General features: G+C 41.0%; 1 protein-coding gene across 1 annotated transcript in view; it reads left to right on the top strand.

Moving 5' to 3' along the window:
• LOC130016642 (gamma-aminobutyric acid receptor subunit alpha-3-like) overlaps positions 1–10684 on the top strand; it is a 174721-nt gene extending 164037 nt beyond the window's left edge. Inside the window, exons 6-7 of the mRNA XM_056107365.1 lie at positions 1540–1789; positions 10544–10684. Coding sequence (XP_055963340.1) covers positions 1540–1789; positions 10544–10684 — 391 coding nt within the window. The remainder of the gene's footprint in view (positions 1–1539; positions 1790–10543) is intronic.
• The last annotated feature ends 3880 nt before the right edge of the window (positions 10685–14564 follow it).

The raw sequence follows: 14564 nt of genomic DNA, 5'->3' as shown, positions 1-14564 counted from the left end.
ATTGTATAGGCTTTTCTGTGCTTTTTCAACAAACAAATCTATAAAAAATATCTTCTAGAGTCAAAAAAAAACAAAAAAAAACCAAAAAAACAAACAAAAAAAAAGATGAGAAAGTATTTCCTGACGGGCAGGTCCTCCGTTTCAGCCTCTGAGCCTCCCGTTCTTGCTAACACCAATGTTTGCTTTCATTAGCTGACTCTGAGTGATGTCCATTGTTTCTGCACTGGTCCTTTGTGCAATAGGTAACACATTCCTTAGGGTTAACTGGGATTGAAGGTGCTAATCAGGACCAGCTGCACTGTAAGAACCTCGCAGGAATCGGATCAGATATGATGGGAAGGTACACAAGTTACTTAGAATTAGCTCCTGTAGTTCCTCTCTGAAGAACTTTGAATTTTTGCTGTGTGGGTCCCCTTTCGACTTAGAAGGGTATTTTCTAGGCCAGGGAAATTTGAGGCCCCCCACCCCAACGAAGTCTAGCCAGAAAGATAGGACAGGATGTAAGGCACTTGCATATGGTCAAACCTGGTTTGATCCCCAACGCTACATATACCTGAACACAGAGCCAGGAGTAAGCCCTGAGCACTGCTGGGTGTGGCTCAAACCACCACTACCCACCCTCCTGTCTCCCTTCCCCCGCCCCACCCCAAAAAAGCATGAACTTTTTAGACTTGACTTCTGAGGGTTTTACATCCTGCATTCCCCTTGTGGTTTTGTTCTGGACATTTCCAGATGCATAATTGTGCGCATGTGCTCCACGAGAGTCGCTCTTCGCAAAGCCCTGGCAGTTGCTGTGAACCGTGCTGCCACCTTCTGCTTTGCACCTGTTCATGATGGGGGTACAGATTTCCCTGCCACAGCCCTTCCATCTCTAGTAGCACTGTAACACTGTCGCACTGTCCTCCCGTTGTTCATTGATTTGCTCGAGCGGGCACCAGTAACATCTCCATTGTGACACTTGTTGTTACTGGTTTTGGCATATCGAATACAACACAGGGAGCTTCTCAGGCTCTGCCGGGTGGGAGGGATACTCTCGGTAGCTTGCCAGGCTCTCAAGAGGGAGGGAGGAATCAAACCTGGGTCGGCTGCATGCAAGGCAAACGTCCTACCTGCTGTGCTATTGCTCCAGCCCAGTTTGTTCCTTTAATTGGTTAACTCCTAGGGTGTCCTGCCGAGAATTATTTCTGAAGTAATTTAGCTTCTATCAGGAGTGAATGAGTCAGGACCTGGTATTTGCAGACTTCTGGGGCATGGGGGGTGGGGCGGGGGCGGTAAGTAGTTAAGGGAGCTTAGTTGGGGTGACTAAATTCGATCTGTTATTCTAAAGGTGCTAAACTGGGATTCAGATTCTGTCTAACTGTCTGAATAACAGATGCTGCTTTATGAGGCCTCCCAGTTCATTTACTCCTTCCCCTGTGTTCCTAAGAATTTGGGTCTCAGGGAATTCCCTTATTCTCTAGAGCACTGGAGTGAGAACTGGGCTTCATCTTTACTGCATTAATTTGAGCGCGATTGAATTTCTTTCTCTTTTTTTTCCAGGTTAACAATTCACGCTGAGTGCCCCATGCACTTGGAAGATTTTCCTATGGATGTGCATGCCTGCCCCCTGAAGTTTGGGAGTTGTATGTATTTTCGTGCCTTCTCTTTGTCAGATCGTCTTTTGATAAAACACAGTACTTCCTGCCTGTCTCTTAGTCATTTTGAGGCTGAGACCTTTGAAGCTCCACAGGCAGGGAATGATCGAGAAGCTGGGCTGCGCTGGGAGCTGACACTCTTTGTAGTGTTCTTTGTAGACAGCAAACCTTGTCTCACTATTTCACATGAAGCTCTCTGTAATTCCATTGAAACAACTCTTCCTAATTTATCTAGGAGGCAGAGTTGGGTCAGAAATGCCACTTTCTGGGGCTGGAACAATAGCACAGTGGGTAGGACGTTTGCCCTGCACGCGGCCAACCCGGGTTCAATTCCCAGCATCCCATATGGTCCCCTAAGCACTGCCAGGGGTAATTCCTGAGCGCAGAGCCAGGAGTAACCCCTGTGCATTGCTGGGTATGACCCAAAAAGCAATAATAATAATAATAATAATAATAATAATAATAAAATAACTAAGCTTAAAAAAAAGAAATGCCACTTTCTGACATCAGGATTCCTTCAACACAATCTGTATTTGTTTCTGAAATCCCCAGGTACTTGGAGCCAGTTTTCTGTAGTAAGTGGCAGACAGGAAAAGACTCTCGAGATTTACTCAGTTTTAGAAAATATTGCTTTCTCATTAGCTATAAATCTGACAGAGAATGACTATCTACATGTCCTATTTTCAAATGTATTAGAAAAATCCCATTTAAATAGAGTTTGAGTGAGTTTACGGCGCTAGGGAATTTGGGACTCAGTTTCCTATAGGAAGTCTTCAGGGCTCATACCACAGTTTGTATGAATCATGTCTAAATTCGATTTAGCTCTGTGTCTGCAAGCGAAATGTGCATCTGAAAGACGGAGATCATTATGCATGGCACATTGTCCAACACTGACAGGTGTGTCTCCTGTGTGTCGGCAGACAGAGATGAGCCCAAAGGCCCTCTTCTAGGAGGTTAGATATATCCACGAATGCAACGAACCCCTGCTTTCCTGGGGTATATATTATAGAGATCAAATAAGCCACAAGTTCCAAAGGAAAGTAGGAAGGATGCTATGGAGTGAGCTGCACCAAGGAAAAACGTAAGTTTTACAGAATAAGGGAGACCTGGTCTAGGTAGAGGGTAGGTGTTGCCACGGAAATTAGAAATAGGATAATCAGCATGGTCCTTTTTTGTTTTTTAAATGTTTATTAGTGACACACCATGAGGCACAGTTGTAGACTTACAAAGTTTTGTGCTTGGGTTTCAGTTATACAATGATCAAATACCCATCCCTCCACCAGTGTCCATTTCCCACCATCACGGATCCCAGTAGTCCTTTTTTTTTATAAAAAAAAAGTGCCAAGAGCAGAGATATTATTGTTGTTGTTGGTGGTGGTGGTGGTGGTGGTGGTGTTGTTGTTGTTTGGTTGGAGGCTATACCTGGCAATGCTCAGGGCTTATTCCTGGCTCATTTTTCAGTGCTCAGGGAACCATATAGAGTGGCAGATATCAAACCTGGGTCATTCAGGTGCAAGGCAAGCACGTTACCCACTGTGCTATTTTTCCAGGCTCCGCTTCAGAGATTTTCAAAAGCACTCCAGGGGTGAGCGATCCAGATGTCTTTGGAGACTGTGCTTCGGGCTGAGAAGGTACAGCCTGGAACAAGATCCTGAATTAGAAAAGTGACTTTTCCCAGTAGATCCAAAAGGCCAGAAAGACTGGACAGGGTAGGGAGGAAGGCCACAGAAGATGCGATTGAGAGGGGGATCAGGGATTGTACAACATTAAAGGTTGTTCCTAGGTGAAAACGGAAGCGATTGAAATATTTTGGGCAAATAATTATATTGCACGACTTCTGTTCCAAAGAATCACTAGGAGAATGGGAGGAATAAAATCAGAAAGTCCTATTCAGTATAGGTAGGCGGTGTTGGGAGATGGGGGAAGAAACCCTCATCCTTGGCTAGTGGCCTTGCCCAACCCTTTTGAAAAAAAATAGACATTTCTCAGAGAGCGACAGAGGCAGAGAGACAGAGAGAGAGACAGTCACAGACAGACACTGAGAGCCGGAGGGAGAGGGAGGAGGGAGGGAGGGAAGGAGGGAGGGAGAGGGAGAATTGAACTTCTATATGGCCTAGCAAGTCCAGTCTTGGACATTTTACCCCAAGAGCCCAAAATCTTGATTCAGGAAAGAGATCTGTGCTCCTATGTTTCTTGCCGCACTTTTCACAATAACCAAAATCTCAAAACAACCCAAGCGTCCCGGGAAGGATGACTAGGTAAGGAGAGGATGGTCTCTATGCTGTTAGGCCAAGAGAAAAGACAGAATCACGCAGTTCGCTGCTACGTGGATAGAACTGGAACGGATCATGCTGAGAAAAGTCAGGGAGAGCGACAGACACGGGTTGAAAAAGCACGGCATAATAACAAGTGGCTGGAGACAGCAAAACAAGAGAGTAGTCTACACAACAAAAAGCAACAACAAACCCTGCACAGCCTGTTAGGACTCTTTACTCTTTTCTATGTTATTATATAAATACATTATATCTTTCTATATATTTGTTATTTTGTTTATCATTTCTTTATTCATATTTATTTTAGTTATATCCTATTTATTTTATTTATATATAAATCTGCATTACCTATTTATATATTCATAGAACTACTTAGGAATTTATTAAAATATTTGCTATACTATTAAAATATTCAATATATTCATGTGAATTTATATTGTATTTAATATAAACATATTAATATATTTATATCAAATATATAAATTCAAATAAATATATAAATTCATAAATATATTTATATAAATAAAAATTAGAAATAGGACAATCAGCAGAGTATGTAAATATATACTACAAATCTTTTACAAAACCTAAATATAGAAATTTAAATAAATATATAAATGTGTAAATATGTTTATATAAAATTTAAAACATAATATATAAATGTATAACATATAATTGCATAAATGAATATAATAAACACATATATTTTTACATATTTAACACCTATTTAGACATATTTATATATACATATATTTACATACATATAAATATATATTTTAACTTATATTTATTGATATTTATTTTATTTATATATTTATACTTGTAATGAAATTTTATATATTTTATATATATTTATATGTGTATAACATAAGATAAATATATAAACATATACACTGTATATGTATATATAGATAGATGTATATTTTAATACATGAATATATATTTATATATTTACATGCACATATGAATTTTTATTTATAAATAAATATATAAATAAAATTCCTATTTACATACATATAAATATATATTTTAACTTATATTTATGGATATTTATGTTACTTATATATTTATACTTGAAATGAAATTTTATATATTTATATATATTTGTATGTGTATAAGATAAATATAAGATAAATATATAAGTATATACACTGTATATGTATATATAGATATATGTATATTTAATACATGAATATATATTTATATATTTACATGCACATATGAATTTTTATTTATAAATAAATGTGTAAATACAAATTCACATATGCATGCAAATATGTATACATATATAAAAATACATATATCTATATAATATATAGTACATTATATATTTATATGATTTTTATTTATTCATTTATATATTTATATTATAGTGATATTTATATTTATTTATATTATAATATATTTATATATGTATATATAAATATATTTATATGTTATGTTTATATTATACACATATAAATAATATAATATAAATTATTTATACATTTAGTTATACATTTATTTATGGGCTGGAGCCATAGCACAGCAGGTAGTACATTTGCCTTGCACACGGCGAACCCAGGTTTGATTCCTCCATCCATCTCTCTTGGAGAGCTTGGCAAGCTACTGAGAGTATCACACCTGCACGGCAGAACCTGGCGAGCACCCCATGGTGTATTTGATATGCCAAAAACAGTAACAGCAAGTCTCACAATGAAGACGTTACTGGTGCCCGCTCAAGCAAATCGATGAACAACAGGACAGTGCTACATTTATTTATATTTATTTTATTTGCATGTTATATATTAACATTTTACATAAAATATATATAATTTTTCAAATTTCTGACATATTAAACTGAGATTCAGTAATAAAATTGGGAATTGTAAGAAGTAAAAGTTATGGGGATGTTGGCTGGAGACATAGTATACTGGCTAAGGTGCTTGCCTTGCACTCAGCTGATCCAAATTCGATCCCCAGCACAGAGCCAGGAGCAAGCCCTGAGCACAGCCAGGTGTGGCCGCAAAACAAGATGAGGAAAGAGAAATTAAGTGCAATTCATAAAATATTTTTGACTACCTTCATGTTTTTCATTGTTCATTATTATGGAAATCCAAGTTTTTATTTTTAAATAAATAAGAGATAGAAAACTTAGAAGTATTAGCAAGTGCCAGTTCTGTATAGAGATTCTAAAATACTGAGAACCGCTAGCAAATCTAATTGGATGATATTTGAATAACAAGCTTTGTATATATTAATAAGCTTTTCATATTTATATTATACATATATAAAATAGATATAAATATATAAAAGTGCATCCAAATATAAATAAAATAAATATCAATAAATATAAATATAAAATATGTGTATGTAAATATATACAAAATATATAAATATAAATATATGTATATTATATTCATTATATATTTATGTCTGCTATATGTAAATATATTGACTATATTATAATATTTATATTATAAATTTTCTGCAAGTATATTAGTTTATATATAAAGATATTTATAAATATCTATATTTATTTAAATTTATATATTTAAACTGCAGACAGTACACAGAATCCAAAGTCAAAATTGAAAATTTAAGGGTTTTATATAGTGTTCAAATTTATCTGAAGAACACTTGCAAGTTTTGCCTATTGTATACAGACTTTTTAATATATAAGTCAGGGTCACAAAATACCATTCTAATACATAAAATGATCAAATTAATATGTACTCCTACACTTCTGGAAGTTTTCAAATTTTGACTCCATATGCTAACGTTTCTTCCTGTTGCTCTTACTGATGTAAGAGCAGACACCTTCACTTCAGAAATTGTTCTACAGCTAGACTTAAGCCTTAGTTCTTGCAGAGTAATTATAATATCACTTTTATTTCTCTGAGTTCTCAACTTTATTTTCTTTTTTATACTTAGAAGAAGACACCGACTTTCAATAAATGTAAGAAAAAGACTTTTAAGACTCAAGCAATAGTTAGGGTAGGGATTACCCTTGGGCGGGGTAGCGCTTTTAGAGGGAAATACAATGTGTCTGGGGCCAGAGAGCTAATACAGCGTGTTCAGGGCTTCCCTTGAGAGTATTGGCCCTGCGGGGCTGGAGCGATAGCACAGCAGGGAGGGCGTTTGCCTTGCATGTGGCCAACCCAGGTTCGATTTCCAGCATCCCATATGGTCCCCTGAGCACCGCCAGGGGTAATTCCTGAGTGCATGAGTGCAGAGCCAGGAATAACCCCTGTGCATCGCCGGGTGTGACCCAAAAGGCAAAAAAAAAAAAAAAGTATAGGCCCTGGATTGATCCTTGACACTACATAGGGCCCCCAGTGTCTCAGTACATTTGGGTGTGACCAAAGAGCTAAGGAGAAGAAAAAAAAAAATCCATGTGTCTGGATGATGGTTACAGGAGATAGAAGTTGGTGTTCAGAAAGTGGTCGTGGAACAGGGATTTAGGTGTCCTCTGTATGATATTCCTTAAAGCAGAAAGAGCCACCAAGAACTTATTGAATATAGGTTAATGTATCAAGAATTACTTAATTCATAGTCTGCAGAAAAGAGTATAGTTCAGTCAACATGAAAGATAGGAAAGGTAGGGGCTGGAGCAATAGCACAGCGGGTAGGGCACACGGCCAACCTGGGTTCAATTCCCAGCATCCCATATGGTCTCCTGAGCACCTCCAGGGGTGATTCCTGAGTGCAGAGCAAGAGTAACCCCTGTGCATCGCAAGATGTGACCCGAAAAGAAAAAAAAAAAAGCATGGAAAGGCAAATATGAGGAAATTTAAGGGAATATGTCCTCAAATTCAGATAAAAAAGTATATATATTTGATAGTCATTTAAATTTTAAGTTCTAAAATAGGCATTTGCACTGTAGCACTGTCCTCCCATTGTTCATCGATTTGCTCAAGCGGGCACCAGTAACGTGTCCATTTTGAGACTTGTTACTGTGTTTGGCATATCGAATACATCACGGGTAGCTTGCCAGGCTCTGCCGTGCGGGCGGGATACTCTCGGTAGCTTGCTGGGCTCTCCGAGAGGGATGGAGAAATCGAACCCTGGTTGGCCGTGTGCACGCCCTACCTGCTGTGTTATCGCTCCAGCCCAAAATAGACATATAAAATGAATAAATCTTTAATGAAGGGCTGAGGGTTAGAGTCAAGGTTCAGGACAATGGTTCGGTGCGCAACCCATCTGGTTTGATTCCCGGCTCCACACATGGTCCCCAGCAGCACTGCCAGGAGGGACCCTGGAGCACCACTCAGTGTGGCCCAACACCCCTCATCCCTAATCTTTAATGAGGGAGCAATGTTGGAATTTGGACTAAGGATTTTTGAAAATCCATTTCTCCACAGAAGCAACAAGAACATTTTTGAAATTGCAAAATAAACCTTCTCCAAAGTAACCAAAAGTTCACAACAATCTGAGAAATGTTATGTTTTTAAATGACTGTTTCTCTGTTAGAACAGGACTCCTTGTTCCCGACCTTTCTCCATCGTTCTGTAAACAGCCTTGAAGAGCTCTGAATGATAAAAGGCCAAGCCATCCAGAAGAGATGACAATTACAAAGTTATATATAACTAAGCACAGAATCTCAGATAATGTTATGTAAAAGCGACAGTATTAAAAGGAAAAGTAGGCAACTCAGAACTAACCATGGAGCGTTTAATTCTCTACTTTGATAAAAAAAATTAATTAGACAGGGGCTAATCTCAAGGGGCAGAGTACATACTAGCCTGTGCAAGGCACTGAGTTTGATCCCTGCTACCACAAACTTCCGGGTGAGGTCCCTAAAAACAACAAGCTGAGCATCAACACAAACACAAGACAGAACAGCAGTATCCGTGGAGTAAATCGAAGAGACCATTGCTCTCTCAAACAATCTCAGAGCATATGGATTCTCAGGCATGTTTTCTGGAGTGAACCAAAAAATAAGAATTGTATGCTTTAAACCTTTAAAGGTTTTTAAGTTTTTAGTTTTAAACTATACAAAACAATATAGACATCTTTTCCCATCTCAGATGAATGAAATTAGCTATCAACAGCAGAAAGGGAATTGGGAAAATTTTATTCATATGGTGAAATTATGAGTGAGGGTTGGAGTAATAGTACAGCAAGGAGAGTGGACCCGGGTTTGATCCCTGGTACCCAGTGTGGTCCTCTGAGCCCCACTGAGAGATCCCTGAGTGTAGAGCCAGCAGAAAGCCCTGAGCATCACTGGGTATGGCCCCAAAACCAAAAATAGGGGACATGGGTAAAGGAAGACATTAACATACTCCTAACTAAGCAACAGGCCAGAGAATATATCATAAAGAAATATAGAAAGTAATTTGCAATGAAGGAAAATGGTGTATAGAGTACTGAAATTCCTGGAGGAGTTCTGCTTTAGGAGACTCGCCCCACAATGCAGAGCTTCCCTGCTTGACTCTCCCATTTCTTTCTGTTTTCCTAAATTAAGTCTTTGTAAAAACTTTGGTAATTCATCAGCTTAACACAGTTATCAGTGAGAAGGTTATAACTGTAAAGACTATTTGAAAAGAAGCATCTGAAACCAATACCCTGTTCTTCTTCCTTAAGATACTAGTCAAAGATCAACAAACTAAACCCAAATGAGCAGAAGGAATGAAATAATAAATGTTGAGGGAAACTAAATGAAACAAAATGCTAAGGCATTAAAGAGTAACTAAGAGTGTTAGAGCTTTGAAAATATCAACAAATCTTAACAGCTATAGGAAGACTGACCAGCAGCAAAGATAGAAGATTACTAAAATTACTAAAATATAAAGATGACTGGAATTGAGAAGGAGGTAGAAATTTTTATCTGACCTTTGATAAGAGATTATATTAGAAATGTACTAATTTTTTATAAAGTATACACCACGTTCATTTTACCATATGGATTATGCTAGAAATTTATAGTTAGTGAACACTTAAAAAAATCCATGGTAGTCATCCCAGTACCTTAAAAATAATAACAAAGGGGGCAGTTTCTTAGTGAGCACCCCTCTGCACTGGGGTCTTTGGGGAGGTATGGTGATGGGGGTGTTGGAATTACGTGCGTGAAAACCATCATTAATAGTTTTGTTAGTCCCAGAATGCCCTTCAATAGAAACAAAAATTTAAAAATTCTTAATCAGATCAATATTACTCTCATGCCTGAACCAAAGTTTACCCCCCAGATTGACAAATATTTTCATGAATATGGACACAAAAGTTTCCAACTGAATATTAAGAAACCAAATCAAGCAACTTAGAGAAATACCCTATTTAAAAATGGCATATACCTTAAAAGTATAAAGTTGGCTTTAAGAACCAAAATTTAACTTAATATACCGTAGAAATTTAATATACCAAAGCACTTTAAACACATGATTGTAGTAATAACATGTAGAAACACATATACCCCATGCCAGAATATATATCTTTATTTGACAGTAACCAATGGCTAAAACTGGTTCTGTCCCTTTGGATAATTGAAAGTCCTGATAATTGCCTAAATAAGGTATCGTAATAAACCTCTGTGTTTTCAGTCCGTTTTGTATGAATACCAACCTTGGACTTTGCTTCTTAGGTTCTTCAGAATCCTTGATTCTTTTTCTCTGAAATCTTTATTCATGTATTTACTTTGTATTTGCTCTCCTGTTTTAGATACTGAAGGCTGGTAGATTTTTGTTTTGTCAACTTCACCTACCTCTGGCCGTTTATAATTTCTGTGATGGCTTCCTGCTAGTTCATAAAACACCACAGGATCTTTTGTATTTTGAAGGCTTTGAACTTGCTGGATTTTGACCGAAATCTGCTCCACTAGGTTGTGAGTTTGATTTTTCATTCTTTAGCCTTTCAAGTCTCTCCTTCAAAGAGGAACTTGCTCTTTGTATGGAATGAGTCATTTCATTGCCACATCTGCCTGGCTTTATTTTTGCAAAATCAGTTATTGCTATCTGGCCAGTCCTTCCATCCAAGCTGCCTACCATCTTGCCATTCCTACCCCTTTCTCCCTTGCTTGCTTTCTTCTTTCTACTTCTCTCTTCTTCTCCCTCCTCCTCCTCCTCCTCTATCGTTTTCTTCTCCATCCTCCTCCTCCTCCTCCGTTGTTTTCTTCTTTTTCTTCTTCCTCTTCCTCTTCTTCTGCCTCTTCCTCCTCCTCCTCTTCCTCCTCCTCCTCCTCCTCCTCCTTCTTCTTCTTCTCCTTCTCCTTCTTCTTCTTCTTCTTCTTCTTCTTCTTCTTCTTCTTCTTCTTCTTCTTCTTCTTCTTCTTCTTCTTCTTCTTCTTCTTCTTCTTCTTCCTCTCCTCCTCCTCCTCCTCCTCCTCCTCCTCTTCTGCCTCTTCCTCCTCCTCATATTCCCCCTTCTCCCCTCCTCCTTCTCGTTTTTTCCTCCTCCCCTCCTCCTCCTTCTGCTCTTGCCATCCTCCTCCTCCTCATTCTTGTTCTTCCTCTTCCTCTTCCACTTCTTCCTCTTCTTCCTATTCACTCTCTTCTTCCTCTTCTTCCTCCTCTTCTTCTTTCTCCTCTTCCTCCCCCTTCCCCTCCCCTCCTCCTCCTCCTTCTACTCCTCCTCCTCCTCCTCCTCTTTCTCCTCTTCTGCCTCTTCCTCCTCCTCATATTCCTCCTTCTCCCCTCCTCCGCCTTCTCATTTTTTCCTCCTCCCCTCCTCCTCCTTCTCCTCTTCCTCCTCCTCCTCCTTCTCCTTTTCCTCCTCCTCCTCCTTTTTCTTCTTCTTGTTCTTCTTCTATTCTTTTCCTCCTCCTCCTCTTCTGCCTCTTCTCCTCCTCATATTCCTCCTTCTCCCCTCCTCCTCGTTTTTTCTCCCTCCTCCTCCTCCTCAATCTGCTCTTCCTCCTCCTCCTTCTTCTTCTTATTCTTCCTCCTTTTCCTCTCCTTCTTCCACTTTTTCCTCCTCTTCTTCCTCTTCTCCCTCTTCTTCCTCCTCTTCCTCATCCTCCCCCTCCCCTCCTCCTCCTCCTTCTCCTCCTTCTTCTCCTCCTCCTCCTTCTTCTCCTCCTCCTCCTGCTCCTTCTCCTCCTCTTCTACCTCTTCCTCCTCCTCATATTCCTCCTTCTCCCCTCCTCCTTCTCGTTTTTTCTCCCCCCTCCTCCTCAATCTGCCCTTCCTCCTCCTTCTTCTTATTCTTCCTCCAAGAGGAAGAATATATATTTGTGGAAGAATATATATATTTCTTCCACTTATTCTTCCACTTCTTCCTCCTCTCCCTCTTCCTCTTCTTCCTTCTCCTCCTCCTTCTTCTCCTCCTCCTGCTCCTTCTTCTTCTCTTCCTCCTCCTCTTCCTCCTCCTCTTCTGCCTCTTCCTCCTCCTCATATTCCTCCTTCTCGTTTTTCCTCCTCTTCTTCCTCCTGCTCCTACTCATCCTCCTTCTTCTTGTTCTTGTTCTTCTTCCTCTTCCTCTTCTTCCTCCTCTTCCTCCCCTCCCCCTCTCTCCTCCTCTTCCTTTTTCATCTTCCTCCTCTTCCTCTTTCACTTCTTCCTCCTCTTCTTCCTCTTCTCCCTCTTCTTCCTCTTCCTCCTCTTCTTCCCCCTCCCCTTCTCCTCCTCCTGTTCTTCTGCCTCTTCTTCCTACTCATATTCCTCCTTCTCCCCTCCTCCTCCTGCTAGATTTTTCCTCCTCCCTTCCTCCTCCTTCTTCCTCCTCTTCCTCCCCCTCCCCTTCTCCTCCTCTTCCTCCCTCTCCCCTCCTCCTCCTCCTTCTTCTTCCTCTTCTCTTCTTCTTATTCTCCTCCTCCTCCTCCTCCTATTCTGCCTCTTCCACCTACTCACATTCCTCCTTCTCCCCTCCTCCTCCTTCTCATTTTTTCCTCCTCCCCTCCTTCTTCTGCTCTTCATCCTCTTTCTTTCTCCTCTTCCTTTTCTTCCACTTCTTCCTCTTCTCCCTTTTCCTCCTCTTCTTCCTCCTCTTCTCTTCCTCCTCTTCCTCCCCCTACCCTTCCCCCTCCCCCCTCCCCCCCTCCTCCTCCTCCTCCTCCTCCTTTTTCTTCTTCTTCTCCTCCTCCTCCTCCTCCTCTTCCTCCTCTTCTGCTTCTCCCTCCTCATATTCCTCCTCCCCCTCGCCTCCCGCTCATCCCCTCCCTGCCTTCCACTCCTCCCCTCCTCCCACTCCTTCCCTCCCCCTCCACTTTCTACCTCTTTCCCCATAGTCCTACTCCCCATGCCCCTCCTCTTCCTACTCCTCATCCCTCTCCCCTTCCTCCTATCTCTCGCCTCCTCCCACTCCTTCAACTAAGCTTTCCCTTCCTCCACCTCCTCCCACCCCCTCCCCTTCTTCCTCTGCTTGCTTCTTTCTGCTTCTTCTCTTCTCCTGCTTCTGTGACTTCTTATGATCCTCCTGCTGCTACTTCTTCTGTCTCTTCCTCCTCCTCCTCCTCCTCCTCCTCCTTGTCTTCCTTCTTATCCTCCTCCTCAGCCTCCTTTCTTGTCATCCTCATGCCCCTGCCCCTCCGCCTACAGTATCTCTCCCCTCTCTCTCCTCCTCCACCTCCTCCCAGTCCCAACAGCCCTCTCCCCATCCACCCCCCTCTACCACCTCTTCCTCCTCCTCCACCTTCTCTCCACTACTCTCCTCCTCCATCCCTCCCCTTCCTCTCCCCTTCTCCCCACCCCTACTCCCTCACCTGCACCTCATTCTCCTCCCTCTCCCCCTCTTTTCCCCCTTTTCCACTCCTTGCTTCTCCCCCTACCACCCTTCTCCTCTATCTGCTTCTCCTCCTTCCACTTCCCCTCCTCCCCCGCCCTTCTGCTGCTGCTGCCTGTTGTTTCAGCTTCTTCTGCTTTGTCTTCTGCTTCTCCTGCTTTTGCTTCTGCTTCCCTTTCCACAGCTTCTTCTTCTGCTTCTTCTAACTCTCCTGCTTCTGGTACTGCCATTGCTTCTTCTGCTTCTCCGACTTCTGCTTCTGCTTTTGCAGCTTATGATTCTTCTGCTTCTCCTACTTCTCCTGCTTCTGCTTCTTCTGCTTCTATACCTTCTTTGAATTCTGCTTCTGCTTCTTCTACCTCTCCTGCTTCTAATGCTTCTGCTTCTGCTTCTGCTTCTTTAGCTTCTCCTATGCCTCCTACCTCTCCTGCTTCTGCTTCTTCTGCTTCTCCTGCTTCTGCTGCTGCTTCTTCTGCTTCTCCTACTTCTCCTGATGCTGCTTCCGCAACATCTGCTTCTGCTTCTCCTACTTCTCCTACTTCTCCTGCTTCTGCTTTTGCTTCTTCTGCTTCTCCTACTTCTTTGACTTCTGTTTCTGCAGCTTTTGCTTCTGCTTCTTCCTTCTGCTACTTCTGATGCTTCTGCTTCTCCTATTTCTCCTGCTTCTTCTGCTACTCCTTCTGCTTCTCTGCTTCTCCTATTGCTTCTGCTTCTGATTCTTCTGCTTCTTCTGCTTCTGCTTCTCCTGCTTCTGCTTCTGCTTTTTTGGCTTATCCCACTTCCCTTGCTTCTCCTGATTTTGCTTCTGCATCTGCTTCTGATTCCCCTACGTCTCCTGCTTCTTCTTCTGCTTCTAATGCTTCTGTCTCTGCCCCTTCTGCTTCTCCTTCATGTCCTTCTCCTGCTACTCCTTCTGCTTCGTCTGCTTCTCCTACATCTCCTGCTTCTTCTTCTCATCCTTCTGCCTTTCCTACACATGCTTAAGCATCACAAGCTTCTGCTTCTGCTTCTTGTGCTTCTCCT

Source organism: Sorex fumeus, unplaced genomic scaffold (genome assembly GCF_029834395.1).
Source record: "Sorex fumeus unplaced genomic scaffold, SorFum_2.1 ptg000163l, whole genome shotgun sequence".
In the NCBI taxonomy this organism is placed as follows: domain Eukaryota; kingdom Metazoa; phylum Chordata; class Mammalia; order Eulipotyphla; family Soricidae; genus Sorex; species Sorex fumeus.
Note: the sequence above shows the minus strand (reverse complement) of the source record. Positions and strands in the feature narration are given on the sequence as shown.